Genomic DNA, 24,238 nt, shown 5'->3' on the forward strand with positions numbered 1-24,238 from the left:
AATCATCATTCAATGCATGATTAAAATCAGAACAGCACAATGCTATCTCAACACAAGTTGTACAGTCACTATTATCGGTACAACCACATGACAGATCAGAATCAAGGAAGGATGAAAATTCTGGATATTGAGTTGTTAAATCAGCAGAGATATCATCAACCACTTCATCTATTACATCAATATAGAAAACATAATGCTCTTCCCTACGAGATTTCATGGCATAAAATATATTAAAATTGACCATGCTATCACCAAATTCCATGGAAAGAGTACCAACATGCACATCTATCTTAGTCCTAGCAGTTTTCATGAAAGATCTACCAAGTATAATTGTACTACTAGGAGTCTCACCCTCCATCCTTAAGATATAGAAATCAGTAGGAAAAATCATGATGTTCACCCTAACTAATATATCCTCAACTACACCAGAAGGGTGAACACTACTCTTGTTGGCTAACTGAACAACAATACCAGTAGCACGCAAGGGACCGAGACCAAGAGACTTATACACAGATTCAGGCATAACATTAATGGATGCTCTTAAGTCTAACATACAATCATGAAAAACAGAATTTCCAATGATGCAAGGAATAGTAAATGTCCCTGGATCTTGACACTTCTTGGGCATGGGCTGGATGAGTGCTGACACATTCTGACTGACGCTAACTCGCTCATATCCTTTCAGCCTCTTCTTGTTAGTGCACAACTCCTTCAGAAACTTGGCATATCTTGAAATTTGCTGAATCGCATCCAAGAGTGGAATGTTTACCTCTACATTTCTAAAGGTGTCAAGAATCTCTTTATCCTGAGCTTTTTTCGCTTGTTTCTTAGACTGGGTGGCTCTTTGAGGGAAAGGCAAGGGGATGTGGATATCAGACGTATCAGTGTTCTGCTTCCTTGCACTAGTGTCACCTCCCTGGGATGACTCAATAGCAGCTTGGGTTGGCTCCTCCAGTATTTTGCTAGACCGCAGAGAAATAGCACTAACATTACCGGTTCCCTTTGGATTTGGAACTGTCTGTGATGGAAGGGAGCTGCTGGAAGGTTGATCCTGGTTCATTGATGTTGCCAATTTCCCAATCTGTGTCTGCAAATTTTGGATTGTGTATTATGTCCTCTGTTGAAACTCCAAATTGTTGTTGGCCATCTATTTCATTAAGTCCTCCAAGGAAGGACCATTGCCACTATTTTGCTGCTGCACTGGTGGTTGTTGTTGCATCTATTGGGGAGCAGCTTGCTGAAAGTTTTGTCTCTGCTATGGAATGAACTGTTGCTTCTGCTGATATGGAACATTTTGCTGATTCTAGTTCCATCTGAGGTTAAGATGATTCTTCCAGCCAGGATTGTTTGTGTTGGAGAATGGATTATTCTGCTGCTGGAACTGTGGTTTCCCAGGAAAGACTGCAGCTACTGACTGGTCTACACGAAATGGGGCCTTTTGCAGAGAAGGGAAAGCATCAGTGGGGTGAAAAGGGTCATCGCATATGCCACATGGGTTGCCGGACTGTGGAGCAGAAGTCTGGACTGTGTGGGTAACTGCCAACTGTCTCACCATGGTTGCTAGTTCATCAAGTCTATTTTCAATTCTTTGATTGTCAGTACTTGATGCCACTGCTGAAGGCTGGGTCGGAGTCGCTTGCACCTGGTACACAGCACTGCTATTGGCTATCGTTCCAAACTGTTGAGCATTTGCAGCTATGTTTGAGATCAACGTCTTAGCTTCATCGGGTGTTTTGTCAACAAGAACTCCTCCAGTGGAAGCATCAATCAGGTTCCTATCCATATGTAGAAATCCCTTATAGAAGTAAACAATAAGCAACTGGTCAGGAATTTGATGATATGGACAGCTCGCGCAAAGTCTCTTGAACCGCTCCCAGTATTCATACAAAATTTCTCCATTTGCTTGCCTTATTCCACTGATTTCCTTTCTGATTACAGTGGCCCTTTATGAAGTAAAATACTTCTCAAGGAATAATGTAGACATGTCAGCCCAGCTTGCAATGGATAAGGGTGGCAGGTAGTACAGCCAATCCTTGTGGTCTCATGGTATTGCATACCACTTGGAACTCCTTGAGATGCTTATGCGGATCCTCACCTGCAAGACCATGGAATTTGGGCAGCAAATGGGTCAGTCCAGATTTGAGGTCAAAAAACACCTCAAGGTCAGGGTAATGATTACATAAAGGCTGTTCATTGTTAACATTAGGGGCAGCGAATTGCTTAAGTGTTCTATTATCCATAACTTCAGAATTAAATAAATTACCAACTGAGTATACACTATGTGAAGGACTCGAGACTCAACAGACGCAGACTCTAAGGTATGCTCATGAATAGCACTACTGTAAGTCAACCTACGAACTCTACTAGCAGCATGCAATGATCTCTCTATCTCAGGGTCATATGAATATAAATCATCAACACTAGTAGTACTCCTAGTCATGCATCACAGGCACATGCATACAGCAGTAAAATCATAAAACATACGAAAAGACACAAAAATTATCGAAAATAGCAAACAGAAGAAAAAATAAATCTACGAAAAATATCAAATGACCTCAGAACGCTGTGGGACCAACTCTCCTAAAGTCTAATTGACCCTACGGACACAAAAATCAAATAAATTTTTTTCGAAAATAAAATAAAATAGCAAACAAAGGAATTTGGCTAAAATTGGGCCATCATCATGAAGAGCTATGACTTTTGTCCGGGATGACCGCCTCCTTCACTTCACCAATTTTCAGATCGATCAGAGCAAGTTGAACAAGTGCAGAAATATCCTATACGTCCTGAAACGATAAAGAAACACTAAAAAGGGTTAGTAAACGGCAGAATTTGGCAAAAATAAGGGTGACCTCACGCCTTTTTAGAGCGTGACTTATGCTCAAAAGGTCAAATTTCTTTAGGAATAGAACTCCTGAAACCAATCTCTTAGACAGCAGTAATGCAGAAAAAAAAAATAACTGCGACAAGATGCAGTAGCAGATGCAAAATTCGATGCAGAAAAGAGGTGCAGAACACAGAATGCAACGTAGAAACTCGAGAACAAGGCGAAACAGAACGCACACAGAATGCAGAAAAACGAAACTGATTTAAACGCACACAGAATGCAGAATTGATGCAGAAAAAAGACACAGTATTTTGCAGACAGAAACAAAATGCAGAAAAATGAAACAGATGTAAACGCAATATGCAGACAGAAATCCTAAACAGAAAACGAATCAGAAAAATAACGAAAACAGAACAAGATCAATCAAAAACAATATTTTTTTTTAACAGAAACAGAAAACAAAAATTAAAAGAAATTAGAAAACATAAACAGAATTAGAAAATAAAAAACAGAAACAGAAAGAAGGAAAAGAAACAGAAAAATGAAAAATTGCAGAAAACGAAAAATATTATTTTTTTTTACAGAACAGAAAAAATGAAATTTAAAAGAAAAAGAAAAATAAGAACAAAAAGAAACAGAACAAGAAAAAAAAAATTAGAGAAAGATTAAGGAAAGAGAAAGAACACTTTTGATGTGCAGATTCCCCGGCAACGGCGTCAAATTTGACGTGCTCTTTCGACCCCACGCAAATTACCGAGCTTTAGGTTTGTAGTGATAGGGAAACTCGGATCGTCTCCCAAAGAACCTTTTTGAAATCAGAAACGCTCTGTAAAATAAAATATAAAAGGGAAGGGGGATTTTGTTGATTTAATATTTAAATAAAAAAGAATTAAAATCGGGATTTTAAAATCAGAATTAAAAACCAATCAACCTAAGGAATTAGGATTCCTTAATTTATTTCGTCATTGGATAAAAAGATAAAATTGTCAATTTGTGATTAACCCCAATCGAATTCGGAATCCTCAAATTCAATTGGAAACCCTCTCTAGACTATCGCCTAGCGTTTGGTTGAATACAGTATCTCAACTATGCGATCGCAATAGTTTTGATCTGTTCAACTTATGTTCATCGGATAAATTAATCTGACCATTAAATCTAATGATCAATCGCATGATATTCAACCTGAATTGGGAAAAACAAAACTGATTTAAAAAGTTAAAAACATATCCTCTGAAATAAACTAACGAACCTTTAACCTTAGATTGATTAAAGGTGTTTAGTCTAGCTTCGCGAGGTTAAACATCATTCAAAATAAAATAAGAAAAGAAGATGATTAAAAGAAAGAGCGCAGAATTTCGATAAAGAAAACTCAAAATAATTGTTCAATTCCAAAATCTGACTACCGAAGGGTTTCCTAAAGTTTCCCTTAAATAGCCCACATTCAGAACGGGTTAGGGTTTCATCACTTCGGTCCATACATAAAATAAAAACTTTAACAAAAAAAACATTAAAACATGGCCTTGGGCCCTAAACACTTTGGGTTCTAATCTGATTTACAAGTCCAAACGTCAAAATAAAATTCCAGCAAAAATACGTCATTTTGGGCTCAGGTTTCGACCATCTCACCGTTTGAATTGGGCTTCAGTAGCTGAAATAGAAATTGTAGCCCTTTCTGTTATCTGCAAAACGCAACAAGAAAGGAGTCAATCGGGAATCTGTAGAGTGAGATATGGTCAAAATACAAAAGTAGTATAAATCTGGAAAATTATGACGAAAATCAATTAAACCCAATTAAAATCTAGAATTCTGATTTGACCTAAAAGACATTTATTTAATTCAAATAAATCCTAAAATACCAACCAAGAGTAATAAAAAAGTGTAACAAAATATGTGTTATTCAATTCCCCACACTTATCTTTTTGCACTCTTGGGCAAAAACTAAAATAGAAAGCAAAGACTAAGATCAACCAATCCCTTCTAACGATTACCAAGCATACAGAAAATATACTAAGATCAAGAGTCTATAACAGATAAACCAATCAGGACAGAAATTCCCTAATCTCAAATCACAAGACCTGCTAATTTCAACTGTACATGCCAATTACAGAAAATGGTTCCTTACATGATGCTCTCAATATTTTTCTCTCAAGTGTATCAGGTAATCAGTGTATCACTCAAATCTACTCAAGAAAATCATTCTACCATAGGCTTGCTCAAATTCTACTTCTCCACTGCTACTAACATATGCATGCACAAATCAAGAGGACTTTACGTAGGGTTGTAATGGGGCTGAGGTGAAGGTATGCATAAAATATGAAAAAGAAGGTTAAACACCCAGAAATCTACTAGAGCAAAAGTTAAGAACTACACTAAGAAAATAAAACAAAGATAATGAAAAGATACAAATAAACACATATTTTTTTGAATTTTTTATTGTCTTTTTTTTTTTTTATTTACAGTAAAACCACATAGCAGAAAGGAATCAGATGGTCAGATAGAAATAAACACATATTTTTCCTGAAATTTCTTGCATTCAGTGCAAAACCATCTCCTCCCAGACACTATCACTTCATGGCAGTGCATGCATGCATACTGAAGGTGAACTACGATGAAGTCTTCCTTGAGAGGCAATATAGTTTGGCCCAGCTAATAGATATAGTGGTAAAAAGAAAAAGGAAGAAAGATGAATTAGCATCTAAAACACATGAAGTATCAATGTAAATAACTTAAACTCTCACATATAAGAACATTGCAAAATTTTATTCAGTTATGTATAAAAGGATATATCCCATTCCATGAGCATGTTTCATCTGCGTAAATGTAGAGACACGATAATAAAGGAAAAGACAGAAATCCAAAGCTCGGTAGATTGCAGGTAAATAACATATTAGTCTGGGACTCACTAATAAAACATGTACTATAGAAGAAAATTTCACAGAACCAAATATATAGTAGAAGTAGTAGAATAATGATGACATTGGTAATTAAAATGCTATATTGAAATACTAAATGTGGGTATCTTTGTTTCAGTAACTAAGAAAGAAATTATAAACTGACATGAATCATATGCTATATACTTAAAATAAAACTGAGTGAATAAGTTTCCAATGAGTATGGAATTGTAAACTTTTATTTCAATACAGAAGACGTATAGAAACCATTAAATGAAATAGGGGTATTTCACTTCGATGAACTAAGTTTTAAGTTAGTAACAGGGATAATTGGATGGTAAAAAATTTACACTTTGATTTTTACGGACCAACGGAAATACAAAGGGAGATTGCATTTCTTTTCTTGTTGACCAAAAAGGGAGGTTGCATTTAACCATTAAAATTACTTATCACACCTTTTCATAACCGGTTCAAAATCTAACACATATCAATTACTCATCACAAAATCTACCCTCCGAAAGGTATAAAAGGTGGGATAGGATGAAAGAGGACAGAACACTATATAAATCATGCGGAAGAATGGTTATGATATTCATGAAGAACAACTTATAGCTCTATGAATCCAAGAAGTTAATAACTAAATCCCGGTTATGGTGTAGTGTATATAAGGTCAAGATCATTTTACACCAGTGTATGTTACACTCTCAATCTTGTCTGTTGATCCCACTTATATTTAAGAGCTCAAATTTTGTAATAATGTCAGTCATTGGAACAAGTGGATCAATGATCAAGATTGAGTGTAAGACTTCTAACTCTTACACCGGGGTAAGAATATCTTATCCTATGTAAGACTTCTAACTCTTACACCGGTGTAAGAATATCCTCCCCTATATATATATATATATAGGGGAGGGTTCTTTTGACTTCAATCAATGGCTAGGATGGGGAATAAGACTTATAAGTCTTACTCTGGTTACTCTGGAGTCAAAAGATCTCCATATATATATATATATATATATATATATATATATATATATATATATATATATGTATTGGTAAATAAAAATTATATTTAATTCCTAACAAATTAGGATGTAAAAATTAAATAAAAATGTATTTAAACATGATAAAATGTAGTTTATTTTTTAAATAGATTTGGTTCCTATATAAACATTAACATATAATAAATAAATAAAATAAGAAGAATAAAATTAAGATTTAAAAAGATAAATATAAACATAATAAATTTATATTATTTTGCAGATTCTCAGAAGACAATATGTAATTTATTTATGGAAAAAATGTTTCTGCATTTATTTTCAAAACGACGTCGTTTTGGTATTGAAATCTTAAAAAATTATAAATATAAAGACTATTATAACCTTGAAATAAATTAAAATTATAAAATACCATGATTTCCGCTCCAAAACGACATCGTATTGGGCTTTCTGCAGATAACTTATCTGCGATAACTGCAGAAAAAGCGAACCCTTTATTTATTTTTAAAACAGAATGCCAAAAATTCAAAAGACAATGTATTATTGATTGTACAATATATATTTTTTTTAATTTTGAAAATTTTACGAATGGTGTGTTAACACTGATTGTACAATGTATTATTTATTAACACTGGTAATAGCAGTGTTAATAAAATCAGATCGACTCGGGATCTGGTAAACGAGTCATATAACCAGTACGGTTGAAGCAACGGACCGACCATGCATCAGAACCATTGTGACCTGGTCTGACCCAATCGGTTTTCATGAAAATCGGTGACCCGATGACCCGGCCCGATCAAAAAAAAAATCAAAATTTTTTTTTCAAAAAACTCATAATGGGCATATTTGCATATTTTTTGATTATTGACTTACATAAGTTATATACCTATAACACTAATATTATCTCAATTATGCAATTGCAGAAAATTTTGATTTGACTTATAGTTAGAGATATCGTTTTCTGAACCTAAAGCCCCGTATCACGATCATTATATTTTTGTTTGATCTTTTATTGTATAATAATATGTGATTTATTATTTTTTATATTAAAATATTTGAAAATTTTATCATTTTCTTTTAGATATTTGAGTATGTTTAAAATTTTTTAATATAAATTATAAAATTGTATATATTTATCGGGTCATGCGGTTGAACGAGTAACCCAGTGATCTAATACCTCGATCGGATTAATGACCAGGCCAATTTTAATAACATTGATTAATAGTACATGATAAAAAATAGTCTAGGCCTGGGGAAAGGGAAAAGGGGAGAAGATATAGATTCATTGAGAGAAAAGGATCACCTATTGTATTAATAAAATAAGGAGAGGTTAATAAAATAGGGAGAGGATATAGTTACTACTTTTTTTTCTTATTATTTGTTACTATCAAATTTTAACCGTTGATTTTCGTTAATCTAACGGTTATAATTTATTAAAATTAATATTTAATTAATATGTGTAACCTAAAAAATTATAATCGTTAGATTGATGAAAATCAACGGTTAAGATTTGGTAATAACAAGTAATAAAAAAGTAATAACTATAACCTTTTTCAATAAAATGATAATTGAAAGGAAAAAAAATAAAAATAAAAAACACAACCCTCACTGAAGAATTCTTTTTTTCAAAGTTATAAAAATCGGACTGACTCGGCGGGGTCAACCCGAAAACCGGTGAACCGGTCATGTAACCGATCCAGTTCATATTAGATCGGCCATGTTACAGAACCGGTGTGAGACGGTGTGACCCAGCCGATTTTCGTAAAAACTAGTGACCTGGTCGGTTCAACCGGTGACCCGGCCTAGTCTATATATATTTTCATAAATTAATGTCTTCTTTTTTTTACTCTCAAACACAAATGTTTTGTTTTCTCTTAAAAATTTTAAGTGATTTATAGCTTATTAACTTACATAGATTATGTACCTACAACACTAATATTATCTTGATTATGTAATATGCAAGGAATTTTGATTTGATTTATAATTAAAAATATCGTTTACTGAACCTGAAAAACTAGTATCACAAATATTATGTTTGATTGATCTTTTCTTGGACAATGATGTGTAATTTATTATTTTCATATTAAAATATTTGAAATTGGTATATTTTTTACAAGTATTTAAGTATATTTATAGTTTTTTTAATATAAATTATAGATTTACATATACTTATCGAGTCATGCAGTTGAACCAGTGACCCACTGATTGAACCAATGACCCAATTACCCAGTACCTCGACCGGATCAATAACCGGGCCGAATTTAATAACATTACTTTTTCTATTAATTCATTTAAACCCTAAGCCAATTAAACCCACAACACAAAACCCTCTTTGTTCCGTAATTCGAGAAAACGACACACAGAGATTCACGCACAAAGAGACAAAAAAAGACAAACTTCGCAGGTTCCATTCTCTCTCTCACTATTTCTTTATTACTGTTCTTTATTTTATTATATTTTTCTTGCGCCGCAATTTGGGGTTTCTTGTTCTTTACAAACCCTAATATCAATTCAATCAATTTTAATGTCGATTTTTTCTTTTGGCCACGCAATTGATTACTGATGGTCAATGCGAACGAATTGAAGTGTGAATTGAGTCTTTCTATTAATCTAATTTTGTTGTTAATTAAAAAAAAATTCAAATTATTAACCCGATTAAGCGATTTTTTTCTGCTTTGAATCAAAGAAAGTGAAGCTTTGCAGATAAAGAAGGCGATTGGATGTTGATGGAGTGTAAATGGTGTCAAGAATTGTAAAGATTCTATTTTTTTTTAATTCTTTTAGTTGACTAGCTGAGCATAAAGAAAAGGAGAAAGTTGTTAATTTAATACCCCATTTGAATTATTTATTACTCTATAGTTTATTAATTGGACATTCTAAATCTGGGGTTGCTTTAATTTATTATTTTTTGAAGTTCACGTGTTTTCAAAGAACTTTTTTTAATATTTTTTAAATTTATGTTGAAACATATGGTATTAAATAGCTAAGATTGCAACTGGGGTGGTTTTTTTTTTCAGTGGTGAAATTTGAATAGTAGCTCTGCTATTCTGGATAGCTAGGTTAACATTATTAGAGCTTGTGACATTGGTCACATTGAGTATGAATAACGCTGAACAGGGGAAGGATTTATACATGGTTTATAAAAGGTTTTAGACTTAAATTTCTTTGCTGGTGATGTACAAAACTACGATACAGAGTATTTAAAAAAAAAAAAACACACACACACACACAGAACTTTATAATTTCGAGTGTAGACATATGTATTATTTAAACAAAGGGGGTGGGGGATTCACTGAAACCCTTTCATAAGTTGCATAAAAGTTTATTAGTATTATCTCTTATGGAGATACCATGATAAAAAAAAAAAAGCTAGTGTTACTTTGATACTTAATTGATTATGATACGTGAATACAAGCTCTGTTGATAGGGCCCCTTCCTTTCTTTCTACTTATATGGTAAAGCTACTTACCATATGGAAGAAGAGTTTGGAACTAAGGAGAACAATTTTCTTCTGTAAATGCTAATGATATTTTTTCAATATCTTCCAAGTAGGGAAGCTGTCCAAGATTACGTACTTGAATGATGCAATTTAGATTAGTCTTAGATCTTTGTCACGACCTTTTCTTTTTGAAATTTTGAATTTTGATGACCCAATTTTGTTTTATTTGGTTGTGATGCCATTTTAAGATGGATGGCTTCTTCGTTATATTATGATTCTTAAACTATTTCTAATTGTTGTTCACATTGGTATTTGTATGTGTGCAAACTCAATTATGAGCATGTTTACATTTCTCATGATATCGTTTTCTATATTCGGAGTATTGATATCATATCATGAACATCATGGTATTTTCTTTAACTACATTAATTATTTCTGGTGGATTGTAGCACCTGCAGGAAGAATAGTTTCTGATAAAGCGGGAAGATGTATGCCCAGGGTTCTAATCTTGGGAATTCCTGCAGACGAATTCCACAAAATTCTTCATCATTTGTCCCAATCCTTCAGAAGAGAGGTTTTGATTTAAGCCACCAATATGAAAGAAACCAAGTAGAGTTCTCCATGGACTGGCGTAAGAATTCTAGAATCAGCTACTGCCGTAAGTTGATTAGAAATAAGATGTAAGTGATATAAAATTTTATATATTAACCTGAACTAGTGTAACTGTTTTTTTGGGGTACAAAGACTTGTGTAACTTTTGACACCATATAGATGCTGAAATTAATAGTGACGACATTTACTTGAACATAAGATTGTCATTGAATTGAGACTAACTAAATTTTACTTCAGATATGCAATTCTTAGTTCCGGAGCCAATACAACAGGCATCTGAAATTGCAAATATTCTGGAAGAGTGGTTGTTTATTGATGCTACTTTAGAGGTTTGTTTCTTGAATTGTGTCTGAGCAAGTGAGGTTTCTATTTGTTATCAAGGAAATAAGAGGATTAAATGCAAGTTGTGCCCAAATCTTGATAACTAAGCATCTTTGTTATTTGTTGATGATTTTTATTTCTATATTTTTCGTAGGAGGAGTATATGAACGAGGAGACGTTGATACAGCGATTTCATACTCAACTGAATACGGTGTTTAGGACAAAATGCAGTCAACTACAACTAGATAGTTCGATTCCTTCCACATCTCATACAGTACCCTCATCTCAGACAAAATGCAGTCAACTACAACTAAGTATGAACTGGCTGGGCCATAGAAGCTTTACCACGAAGCTCATATTGCTGCCTAAGATGTTTGAAATTCTGTTGAAAATTCAACTTCTGGGGTTGACATTGCCTTATATCTCCAAGGCTTGAACTAGAGGTCAGGACGGGAAAAAGATTGGAAACATCTGAAATTTCCCTTGACAGATGTTGAGATTGCAGCAAATTTGAAGATTCAAATTGGAGGGATTTTCCCGTTATAGTATGAAAAGCCATAAACTCATTTTTCCGGGTAGTTCTCGAATAACCTCTATATCCAATTTTGTCTTGCATGCCCTCAAAAAATAGCTTTTGCATTGAACATAAATGGCATGTGTTAGCATCCATTCCCGTTTCTTCCTCAGACGTATTCTGTTACAAGAAGCATCAATTTATATATGCTAAATATACTCAAACAGATCAAGGTAATAGAAAACACTAGAAGATGGTGTACTAACCTGAATAAATTGCTTTCTCAGACTCATAATGTGTTCTTTTATTTGATTACTAGTGAAAATCTCAGTTAAGGAAACAATATTAATTGTTGCATTTGAGAACTTTTTCCATTTGTTGATCAGCTTTTGGCTCAATGACTTTGTTTGTAGCATTTATCCCAGCCTCCTGGTTGAACCCAGTTCTATCTTGTATGCCCTTATTATCAGCAGCAATAGTGTCGTTGCAAAGAGTATGCATAGTGGGGTATGGCTCATCTGATACATTAACAATTTCTAAGTCTTCAGAGCTAATTATTTCACTGCTGAAAATCGGTTCAGATGTATCATCAGTCTTCATCTGACTAATAGAATCAAGCACTGGATTTGAATCATCAGGCTCAATGACTTTCTTTGTAGCATTTATCACAGTCTCCTGGTTGAACCCAATTTTGTCTTGTATGCCCTCCAACTTTGGTCTCTTGGGTGGTGGTAGCTTGGCTTCAGAGTTACCACAAGGGGCACGCTTATTTCTTGCAACAAAATCCACAATCATATTATTTGGAGATTCAGATTGGATGGATTTTCCCGTTGTAGTATGAAAAGCCATAGACTCATTTTTTTGGGTAGTCCTCGAATAACCTCTATATTTTAATATATCCATCTCCCCTGCTAAAGTAGTCAATCAAATGGGTAAACAATACATTATTGAAAGTAAAAATAACCTAGCAGAAAAGGAAAAATAAAAGCAAAAGTGTGCGCACACGCATTGAACTTAGAAAGAAATACTTAGAAAGAAATCAAAAGCTTATACAAACATACAATCATTTGCAAGCTGCTGAGGAAAGAAGGAACAATTTGATTTGGAGCTAGCTTCCACATTGCATACCCCACCAGAAACAGGAAAGTCAGAAAACAAAACCATATCACTACATGTAGGGATTGATGAACAGTTATCAGGCGAAAAAACTTGCTCTTGAACAGCAGAAGGGTGAGATAGTTCACCGTTTGGATATCCATATTTCTTGATTACAGTCATTGAACAATAATCTGTGGCATTTATGATAGGACGAGCCACTTGAAAAGCAAGTTGCGGTAGACTTCCATTAGACCAAGCATGTAATAACCTATATGAGGGTACTGTCTGAGATGTGGAAGGAATAGAACTATCTACTTGTAGTTGACTGCATTTTGTCCCAAACACCGTATTCAATTGAGTATGAAATCGTTGTATCAACGTCTGCTCGTTCCTATACTCCTCCTGCCAAAAATATAGACAGAAAAATCATCAACAAATAATAAAGATGCTTAGTTATCAAGATTTGGGCACAACTTGCATGTAATCCTCTTATTTCCTTGATAACAAATAGAAACCTCACTTGCTCACACACAATTCAAGAAACAAACCTCTGAAGCAGCATCAATAAACAGCCACTCTTCCAGAATATTTGCAATATCATATGCCTGTTGTATTGGCTCATAATAAAGTCCGGAACTAAGGTATCCAATCTAATGATAGAAAAAGAAAAACGTAAATAGAACAAATAGAAGAATTAAGTGTTCATTTTTGTTGGTTTAATTGACATAGTAAATGAACCCAAGGTGAAATGTGGTCTAACAAAAACAAGGAGCAAGTAATTAGCAATAGGATTTATAAGCAACATACCAATAACTCATGGTAAACGAAGGTTCGAAGAAATTCTCCACTCATAGCCGCCCTTTCAAGCCTAAAATACTTAACAGAATCAAGATATGAAATATATATACAACCCTGATTAGGGTTGCCGCATTCCGATCCAAGCTCCTGGACATACATTCCAAAAAGGCATACATCCACTCCTTCAATCTACTGAAACAAAAGAATAACCTGAAACAAAAGGAGCCACTATCACTTCTTCTGAATAATGGACACAATGGTGGAGATATTAACCTCTGTACTTACTCTTGATCTATAAGGGAACTCAATAGGATAGTTTTCCTCCAAAAAGATGTCCCGAAACTCGTTCTTCACTTTCAATTGTTTGTCAACAGATAATACTACTCTAACAGTTAGATTTTCTGCTGCTAAAACCTGGCAAATTGGAGTAGTATATGGCAAATCAGAAAATATATAATTATATATATTTTTTTATAAAAGGATATAGGTAAAAGCAATTGATAAAGATCAATAACAATAATATCAGAAGAATAATATCTTGCATGTTTCTTAGTACTGGAGTTATTTTACGGAAGATTATTACTTTACTATTACTTTCAATTTTCTTTCTTGCATAAAAATAAGAAAATGTTAAAACATGTCAGTTTATGTGCATGCATGTTATTGCGGTAATATAGGTATTCAACCACTTCAATTGAACAGTATATATACTCCATCTTACCTCATCAAAATTTTCATTCCCTTCAACTTTTGCCCTGTCTTCTCTCTCTTGCATGAGACGACTAAAAAGTCTTTTCTCAAGGTGCTCGCTGAGCATGGTGCTTGGCAAGTCCTTGGCACAAAAAATAGCAGTCTTTGGTAAGGGTACATGCATTCCATTTTCAATGTCCTTTAAGCGGCGTATAGGACATATGTAGTCAGCTCCGCAATCCAACTCTCTTTTATTGTTAAAGAGTGCACATATTTGATGTTGCCATCTTTGGCATTTATCACATTGTACCCACTATAAGAAAAAAGAGTAAAAAACAGTGAGTTTATAGTTCTCTATATAAAGCTGAGTTACAGTGCAGGGAGATTAAACTTACCGCTTCTTCAATAACTTCATCATTTTTCCTTCTATCAAGAAATGTCTTGGAAACAGATACCCCATTGAATGTGATGTGCCCGCTTCGAGAATTCTTATAGCACAAGTTGCAAAAGCAATTCTGTGTATCAAACTCTTCTGCTTTTTTATAATAATAGTATGCATTTCGCTTGATGCGGATGTCGCAACAGAAACAATAAATTGGCACTGGTTCAAAAAATAGCTTTTGCATTGAACATAAATGGCATGCGTTAGCATCCATTCCCGTTTCTTCCTCAGACGTATTCTGTTACAAGAAGCATCAATTTATATATGCTAAATATACTCAAAAGAGTAGAACTCAAACAGATTAAGGTAATAGAAAACACTAGAAGATGGTGTACTAACCTGAATAAATTGCTTTCTCATACTCATAATGTGTTCTTTTATTTGATTACTAGTGAAAATCTCAGTTAAGGAAACAATATTAACTGTTGCATTTGAGAACTTTTTTTCCATTTGTTGATCAGCTTTTGGCTCAATGACTTTGTTTGTAGCATTTATCCCAGCCTCCTGGTTGAACCCAATTCTATCTTGTATGCCTTTATTATCAGCAGCAATAGTGTCGTTGCAAAGAGTATGCATAGTGGGGTCTGACTCATCTGATATATGAACAACTTCTAAGTCTTCAGAGCTAATTATTTCACTGCTGAAAATCGGTTCAGATGTGTTATCAGTCTCCATCTGACTAATAGAATCAAGCACTGGATTTGAATCATGAGGCTCAATAACTTCCTTTGTAGCATTTATCACAGCCTCCTGGTTGAACCCAATTTTGTCTTGTATGCCCTCATTATCAGCAGCAATAGTATAGTTGCAAAGAGTATGCATATTGGGGTCTGGCTCATCTGATATATTAACATCAGAATAGATACAAGAAAGGGGAGATTCTGACTGTTCCTGCAATTTTGGAAAAGCTTCAAGAGAATAAGGTTTGACCATCTCGTGAGTCCAGTTATCAGAACTTCTGTTATCAACTAAAGAGACACTAAAAGCTGACTCCAACTTTGGTCTCTTGGGTGGTGGTAGCTTGGCTTCAGAATTACCACAAGGGGCATGCTTATTTCTTGCAACAAAATCCATAATCATGTTATTTGGAAATTCCAAATGATGTTAAGGATTGCATGAATTTACATTTTCAGATCCATCCAAAATAAAAAGACCTACCGAGCATTCTGAAGTGAACAGTTTATCCCTATTGAGAGGTCTTGTAGGAAGTTGAGCCTGATGATTCAAATCCAGTGCTTGATTCTATTAGTCAGATGGAGACTGATAACACATCTAAACCGATTTTCAACAGTGAAATAATTAGCTCTGAAGACTTAGAAGTTGTTCATATATCAGATGAGTCAGACCCCACTATGCATACTCTTTGCAACGACACTATTGCTGCTGATAATAAAGGCATACAAGATAGAACTGGGTTCAACCAGAAGGCTGGGATAAATGCTACAAACAAAGTCATTGAGCCAAAAGCTGATCAACAAATGGAAAAAAAGTTCTCAAATGCAACAGTTAATATTGTGTCCTTAACTGAGATTTTCACTAGTAATCAAATAAAAGAACACATTATGAGTCTGGGAAAGCAATTTATTCAGGTTAGTACACCATCTTCTAGTGTTTTCTATTACCTTGATCTGTTTGAGTTCTACTCTTTTGAGTATATTTAGCATATATAAATTGATGCTTCTTGTAACAGAATACGTCTGAGGAAGAAACAGGAATGGATGCTAACGCATGCCATTTATGTTCAATGCAAAAGCTATTTTTTGAACCAGTGCCAATTTATTGTTTCTGTTGCGACATCCGCATCAAGCAAAATGCATACTATTATTATAAAAAAGCAGAAGAGTTTGATACACAGAATTGCTTTTGCAACTTGTGCTATAAGAATTCTCGAAGCGGGCACATCACATTCAATGGGGTATCTGTTTCCAAGACATTTCTTGATAGAAGGAAAAATGATGAAGTTATTGAAGAAGCGGTAAGTTTAATCTCCCTGCACTGTAACTCAGCTTTATATAGAGAACTATAAACTCACTGTTTTTTACTCTTTTTTCTTATAGTGGGTACAATGTGATAAATGCCAAAGATGGCAACATCAAATATGTGCACTCTTTAACAATAAAAGAGAGTTGGATTGCGGAGCTGACTACATATGTCCTATACGCCGCTTAAAGGACATTGAAAATGGAATGCATGTACCCTTACCAAAGACTGCTATTTTTTGTGCCAAGGACTTGCCAAGCACCGTGCTCAGCGAGCACCTTGAGAAAAGACTTTTTAGTCGTCTCATGCAAGAGAGAGAAGACAGGGCAAAAGTTGAAGGGAATGAAAATTTTGATGAGGTAAGATGGAGTATATATACTGTTCAATTGAAGTGGTTGAATACCTATGTTACCCCAATAACATGCATGCACATAAACTTACATGTTTTAAAATTTTCTTATTCTTATGCAAGAAAGAAAATTGAAAGTAATAGTAAACTAATAATCTTCCGTAAAAGAACTCCAGTACTAAGAAACATGCAAGATATTATTCTTCTGATATTATTGTTATTGATATTTATCAATTGCTTTTACCTATATCCTTTTATAAAAAAATATATATAAAATTATATATTTTCTGATTTGCCATGTACTACTCCAATTTGCCAGGTTTTAGCAGCAGAAAATCTAACTGTTAGAGTAGTATTATCTGTTGACAAACAATTGAAAGTGAAGAACGAGTTTCGGGACATCTTTTTGGAGGAAAACTATTCTATTGAGTTCCCTTATAGATCAAGAGTAAGTACAGAGGTTAATATCTCCACCATTGTGTCTATTATTCAGAAGAAGTGATAGTGGCTCCTTTTGTTTCAGGTTATTCTTTTGTTTCAGCATATTGAAGTAGTGGATGTATGCCTTTTTGGAATGTATGTCCAGGAGCTTGGATCGGAATGCGGCAACCCTAATCAGGGTTGTGTATATATTTCATATCTTGATTCTGTTAAGTATTTTAGGCTTGAAAGGGCGGCTATGAGTGGAGAAGCTCTTCGAACCTTCGTTTACCATGAGTTATTGGTATGTTGCTGCTGATAATAAGAGCATACAAGATAGAACTGGGTTCAACCAGGAGACTGGGATAAATGCTACAAACAAAGTCATTGAGCCAAAAGCTGATCAACAAATGGAAAAAGTTCTCAAATGCAACAATTAATATTGTTTCCTTAACTGAGATTTTCACTAGTAATCAAATAAAAGAACACATTATGAGTCTGAGAAAGCAATTTATTCAGGTTAGTACACCATCTTCTAGTGTTTTCTATTACCTTGATCTGTTTGAGTATATTTAGCATATATAAATTGATGCTTCTTGTAACAGAATACGTCTGAGGAAGAAACGGGAATGGATGCTAACACATGCCATTTATGTTCAATGCAAAAGCTATTTTTTGAGGGCATGCAAGACAAAATTGGATATAGAGGTTATTCGAGGACTACCCGGAAAAATGAGTCTATGGCTTTTCATACTATAACGGGAAAATCCCTCCAATCTGAATCTTCAAATTTGCTGCAATCTCAACATCTGTCAAGGGAAATTTCAGATGTTTCCAATCTTTTTCCCGTCCTGACCTCTAGTTCAAGCCTTGGAGATATAAGGCAATGTCAACCCCAGAAGTTGAATTTTCAACAGAATTTCAAACATCTTAGGCAGCAATATGAGCTTCGTGATAAAGCTTCTATGGCCCAGCCTAGTTCATACTTCGTTGTAGTTGACTGCATTTTGTCTGAGATGAGGGTACTGTATGAGATGTGGAAGGAATCGAACTATCTAGTTGTAGTTGACTGCATTTTGTCCCAAACACCGTATTCAGTTGAGTATGAAATCGCTGTATCAATGTCTCCTCGTTCATATACTCCTCCTGCGAAAAATATAGAAATAAAAATCATCAACAAATAACAAAGATGCTTAGTTATCAAGATTTGGGCACAACTTGCATTTAATCCTCTTATTTCCTTGATAACAAATAGAAACCTTACTTGCTCAGACACAATTCAAGAAACAAACCTCTAAAGTAGCATCAATAAACAACCACTCTTCCAGAATATTTGCAATTTCAGATGCCTGTTGTATTGGCTCCGGAACTAAGAATTGCATATCTGAAGTAAAATTTAGTTAGTCTCAATTCAATGACAATCTTATGTTCAAGTAAATGTCGTCACTATTAATTTCAGCATCTATATGGTGTCAAAAGTTACACAAGTCTTTGTACCCAAAAAAACAGTTACACTAGTTCAGGTTAATATATAAAATTTTATATCACTTACATCTTATTTCTAATCAACTTACGGCAGTAGCTGATTCTAGAATTCTTACGCCAGTCCATGGAGAACTCTACTTGGTTTCTTTCATATTGGTGGCTTAAATCAAAATCTCTCTTCTGAAGGATTGGGACAAATGATGAAGAATTTTGTGGAATTCGTCTGCAGGAATTCCCAAGATTAGAACCCTGGGCATACATCTTCCCGCTTTATCAGAAACTATTCATCCTGCAGGCGCTACAATCCACTAGAAATAATTAATGTAGTTAAAGAAAATACCATGATGTTCATAATATGATATCAATACTCCGAATATAGAAAACGATATCATGAGAAATGTAAACATGCTCATAATTGAGTTTGCACACATACAAATACCAATGTGAACAACAACTAGAAATAGTTTAAGAATCATAATATAACGAAGAAGCCATCCATCTTAAAATGGCATCACAACCAAATAAAACAAAATTGGGTCATCAAAATTCAAAATTTCAAAAAGAAAAGGTCGTGACAAAGATCTAAGACTAATCTAAATTGCATCATTCAAGTACGTAATCTTGGACAGCTTCCCTACTTGGAAGATATTGAAAAAATATCATTAGCATTTACAGAAGAAAATTGTTCTCCTTAGTTCCAAACTCTTCTTCCATATGGTAAGTAGCTTTACCATATAAGTAGAAAGAAAGGAAGGGCCCTATCAACAGAGCTTGTATTCACGTATCATAATCAATTAAGTATCAAAGTAACACCAGCATTTTTTTTTTATCATGGTATCTCCATAAGAGATAACACTAACCCCAAAGACCAAGTAAAATATCACTTTTCTCTTATTCATTAGGGGTGGGCTATAACTTAAGCTAAAAGATCTGGGTTCGTTCCCATTTGGAAATATATAGACAAGTGTACCCAAAAAAAAAAAAGGAGAAAAAGAAAGAAAGAATCTTAAAACCAATAAAATGAATTCAATAAATAATAATAATGGACCTTGTTTAGTAATTTTTTAGCTTAAAAATTATTATATATTTAAAGTGAACCTTCAATTTTTAATAAATAAAAATTGTCAGTTATACAAAAAATACACACTATTATAATACATATTTTACTTAGCACTCATTGTATAAAGAGCCATGAATTAGGAAAACATAAATTAATTATTCCAACTAGGAATAAGATATCCCAGGGCCAAGACCAAGACCCACAAATCTCATTATTAATGTAAACTCCAAATCCCCAATAACATAGTAATTCTCAACTTAAAAATACTTATATATTATTACAATAATCATAAAAGGAAATAAACAAATAAAGAGAACATCCAACCTTTTTAACTCTACCTAACTTGTCCATTCTTTATCCTAGTTTCCTAATATGATCAACATCCTTTCAACTCGCTAACCCGACCTTTGTTCTTTTTTTGTTCTTTTTATTTTTAATATGGAAATAAAAGGAAAAGCTACATGGGTTTAATCTTAAACTTGGTGAAATGCTTTTATCGTGTAAACCAAAAATAACATACACCTGTTGTATACAAAAAAATAATAATAACATACACCTGAACACGCTCTCCGTTTTCAAAATACATCAACATCATCACTTGGAGATCACACTACCAAAATAGTCTTGCAAACAGCCTTTAATACCAATAAAAAATTAAAATAGTCACACATCCAAATTAAGAGAACTAGGGACAGCATACGATACCTATGATCAATTAATTAATTCTCCTTTCTTTCTACTTGGCGAGACTCTTCTTGTGATGGTGGGTGAGTTAGCAGTCTTTTACGTACCTTCACTTGATTAGGTGCTTCATCAATAATCATAAAGATCAGCCAAAAAAAAAGAATGCATGTGTTAAAAAAATTAATTAACTTATATGGCTTGCAATGACCAATGTTAAGAAAAGAATGCATGTTGTCGGTCAAATACTCAAACTTGCAAGTCCCTTAAGTTCTATCTACGTACACCTTTCAGGTGAAGCTAGTACTTTGTTTCTCCTCCTTCAATTCTTATTTCATTTGTTTATAACTAGCATTCCGATATATCTATATGAATTTCTTATGAAAGATTAAAAATATATCTCAAGCTCACTAAAAAGTATAATATTAATAAATAAAGAAGCAAAACAAATCCAATCAGATACATACAGTCTGTAGTTTTATTGTCTTCCCATCCTGCTCAACGGTGCGCATTTTCTGCACAAAATATCTAATTAATTAATAAATAAAATGGGAATAAAATAGATAAGTTAGTTCAATTAAAAGTTAGTTCAATAAAATAGATAAGTTAGTTCAATTAAAAGCACAAAATATTATTGTCTTCCCACCAATTTTCTCATGCAACTCCAACTTCCAAAGTTTTCTCTCAATCTAAGCATCCTGCCTTAATGCCTAAATCAGTGTTACCATGAAATTGTTCAATAAACATCTCACACTAGTCTATATTTTTGCATCAGAAATAAATTAGACTGAACTTGCTCAGAATACCAAAAGACAGAAAGCAAATGCCAGCAACCAGTTTACTTTCTTTTGGATAAAAGAATAAAAATATATAAAACTGTGAAAATATATGGTAAACCAGTATAAGGAAATAATAAAAAATGACAAGTAAGTACTTTCCCCAATAGCATTCTTCATTCATTTGAAACAGAGGAAGGATGGAAGATAAAAGAGGGGGGAACACCCAAAGGAACACATTCATCTATTCTTATCTTTACATTCTAAAACGTTATGTATGACCAAAAATGAATTAACAGCTACTAGTCTTAGTTTCAGCTCCAAGGACAGTGATTCTTTCCAATTATAATTTGCATTGCAAAAACAGGCCAACTACCAGAAGCCGAAAACAAACATGAGTGGATCTAGTTGAGGTGGGACTGCTCTTAGATTAGATGGTCAATTGGGCACTGAACCCAAATTAAAAGCCCAACATTAAATCACTGAGAAAAGTCACATCCTTTGATGATTTGAATAAATACTGTTCGACCCAGTTTAAATAAGATTAATTTTTTGGTAATTAAATAAGTAATTATGATTTATTTAAATTTTAATATATATTCTTTATTATTTCCAACATTTTGAATAGAATTTTTTTTTCTTATTATAAGGATTGGCCTGTTTGAAATGTGTTTTTAAAAACAGTTTTTTAATTTTTTTTAAATAAAGAATCATGTTTGATAATGCTTATTCTGTAAAAATAATTTTAAATTATAACAATTTTTTAATTTTTAGAATCTATTTTAAAGAATATATATTTTTTGTTTTGATTTTTAACTTTAAGACAAAAACATAAAAAATATTTATTATGTTTTCATATGATTATCTAAATTTGTATACACCAACAAACCCATTACTAATTATTTTGGAAAAAGCTCTTTTAATGAGCTAAAATTATAACATCTTCAAATTAAATTAAAGACAATACACTCTTATTTGTATATTTATATGTACAAACTTAATTTATAGGAGTCTTATTCAATTATTTTATATTATCAATAAAAAGAGTGCTCCACGTGATTCTTTTGTCCTCTTTTGGTATGGGCCACAAGTTGAATAAAAAAGAAGTGGCTAGTTATCTTTAGGAGCTCGGTTACTATTTTGAACAGAGCTAAAAATTGAGCGTTTCAAAGCAGCACAAACAGCTTAGTGATACTATGTTGAATTTTCGAAAAAGTTACGTTCAGATCAGACACGCTAGCTAATCAAAGAAGTTTTGTAGAAGATGTACTTTTGTGTGTGAAGGTGAGATTTTACCTAAGACTCCCATTTCAGCAGCACATGTTTTGTCTCAATTGATGGTCATAAGCTAATAACTAATAGGAATCCTTATCTGCCAACTGTTGTTTAATAAAATAGAGCCATTAAGCTACAAAATAAGCTAACATGTTAGCATCGAGCAATTGTTTAATTTCTAATTTCCTTACCTGTACATGCATCATGACTCAGTTTACAAAAATCATTATCTTCATTAGTTTGGATATCCTTCCAAATTGCATAACCGGACCTTGTTTTCATATGATTACATTGATTATTCGTGAGTCTTTTAATTTCAATTAAAAGATTGATCAACTGATAGATTAAGTTGACGTCTTTCACAACGAAAAATACCATCCAAGTAATTTAGCAAATCATGAACAATACAAACTATTCAACTACAGAATACAGTCTCAGTTGTATACCTTGGAGGGCCGAACTAACCAAGCAAAGAACAAAGTGGTGAAAGCAGCAAAAATTTCCCTTGTGAATTTAGAAGGTGGTAGGAGTGTCCTTATCTGCCATTTGTCATACATAACAACATATTCATTGATGAAAATTACAACGAAAATCAAAATTGTTAATCACACTCCAATCAAACAGAACAGGGCATCTCTAGTTCAGTGATCATATAAGGCATCTCCTGTTGTTCTACATGAGCATATTATAAATCACATCACATGCAGCAATAAAGACGCAACAAGAGAGCTCTACAGCTTGCTGTTGAGCAGAGCAAGACACCAGCATAAGAGACTTGAAAAGCTAATATAAATCATTATTATAATTGGTACAATCTAATAACTATGCTTGAAAGCTCAAGGTATGGGTCATTTGGACTTTTAAAATGGGTAGTAGATTACCACATTGATTTGCCTTAACTACTTCATTTTTTCTTGGGCCCCTTAAGGCTTTAACCCATTTTACTCCCCCTCTTGAGCATTCCACTGTCGTAATCTACCGTGATTGTGCACTATAAATACCCAATACATGTTTACTTCCTAGTGCTTAAGTGGTTGTGAATTGCATAATATGTCTTCAACTTCTCATAACCTTTAGCAACTATACCCGTGAGCTATCCTTAAGATAAAGCCAAAAAAAATCCACATAACGTATTATATTGGTTGTTGTCACTCTCAATCTATACCACTATTCAAATTGCATAAAAAAGAAAAAAAAAATCAATACATAAAGAGGAACCCAGTGCCACTGGTTTCAAAAACCAAAATAAATAGGCATATACTGATATAACCACCACATTTATAATATATGCACTGACTCTCACATCTAAATGTGCTCACCTCATTACCCTATCTATATACCTTACAAATCCCAATGCCCCACCTTAAATTAACCTCAGCATATCCTTCCATTTTGGCACAACCCCATCTTCTTCTGCCATGGACTGGTTCTCATGGCTATCCAGAACCAGTCTTGACCCTTCCCTCATCTACGGCTATCAATATGTTCAATTCCATTGAAGTCAAATATTTGAAGAGTTCCAAACATCATGTCAAGTAAATTTCCAAACAAACTGATTTCCAAACATCATGTAAAGTAAATT

The 24,238-nt window shown here is 33.6% G+C and overlaps 2 protein-coding genes, 1 long non-coding RNA gene and 1 pseudogene across 3 annotated transcripts; 3 read left to right on the forward strand and 1 right to left on the reverse strand.

Moving 5' to 3' along the window:
• Window positions 1-10,735: 10,735 nt before the first annotated feature.
• On the forward strand, window positions 10,736-11,760 carry LOC133318334 (uncharacterized). Its single transcript, XR_009752461.1, has 3 exons — window positions 10,736-10,835; window positions 11,005-11,096; window positions 11,243-11,760. It is a non-coding gene; the product is annotated as an uncharacterized LOC133318334 (long non-coding RNA).
• Window positions 11,761-11,790: 30 nt separating this feature from the next.
• LOC133318333 (uncharacterized) lies at window positions 11,791-15,787 on the reverse strand (annotated as a pseudogene).
• Window positions 15,788-15,883: 96 nt separating this feature from the next.
• Window positions 15,884-17,746, forward strand: LOC133318354 (histone acetyltransferase HAC12-like). Its single transcript, XM_061520342.1, has 5 exons — window positions 15,884-16,219; window positions 16,321-16,605; window positions 16,688-16,969; window positions 17,279-17,407; window positions 17,483-17,746. Exons 1-5 carry the CDS (start codon window positions 15,884-15,886, stop codon window positions 17,696-17,698), a joined length of 1,248 nt encoding a protein of 415 aa, XP_061376326.1. The 3' UTR covers window positions 17,699-17,746.
• Window positions 17,747-17,748: 2 nt separating this feature from the next.
• On the forward strand, window positions 17,749-18,563 carry LOC133318355 (uncharacterized). Its single transcript, XM_061520343.1, has 2 exons — window positions 17,749-17,898; window positions 17,985-18,563. The coding sequence occupies exons 1-2, from the start codon at window positions 17,749-17,751 to the stop codon at window positions 18,561-18,563; spliced, it is 729 nt and encodes a 242-aa protein (XP_061376327.1).
• The last annotated feature ends 5,675 nt before the right edge of the window (window positions 18,564-24,238 follow it).

This window comes from Gastrolobium bilobum, unplaced genomic scaffold (assembly GCF_033153095.1).
Source record: "Gastrolobium bilobum isolate Gb01-03AN ecotype WA unplaced genomic scaffold, APGP_CSIRO_Gbil_v1 utg3828, whole genome shotgun sequence".
Lineage (NCBI taxonomy): Eukaryota > Viridiplantae > Streptophyta > Magnoliopsida > Fabales > Fabaceae > Gastrolobium > Gastrolobium bilobum.

Coding starts and splice junctions, on each gene's coding strand:
- LOC133318355 (XM_061520343.1), top strand. CDS start 17,749: ATGCTACAAACAAAGTCATTGAGCCAAAAGCTGATCAACAAATGGAAA. Junction 17,899..17,984: donor TGAGAAAGCAATTTATTCAG/GTTAGTACACCA, acceptor TTCTTGTAACAG/AATACGTCTGAGGAAGAAAC.
- LOC133318354 (XM_061520342.1), top strand. CDS start 15,884: ATGGAGACTGATAACACATCTAAACCGATTTTCAACAGTGAAATAATT. Junction 16,220..16,320: donor TGGGAAAGCAATTTATTCAG/GTTAGTACACCA, acceptor TTCTTGTAACAG/AATACGTCTGAGGAAGAAAC. Junction 16,606..16,687: donor ATGAAGTTATTGAAGAAGCG/GTAAGTTTAATC, acceptor TTTTTCTTATAG/TGGGTACAATGTGATAAATG.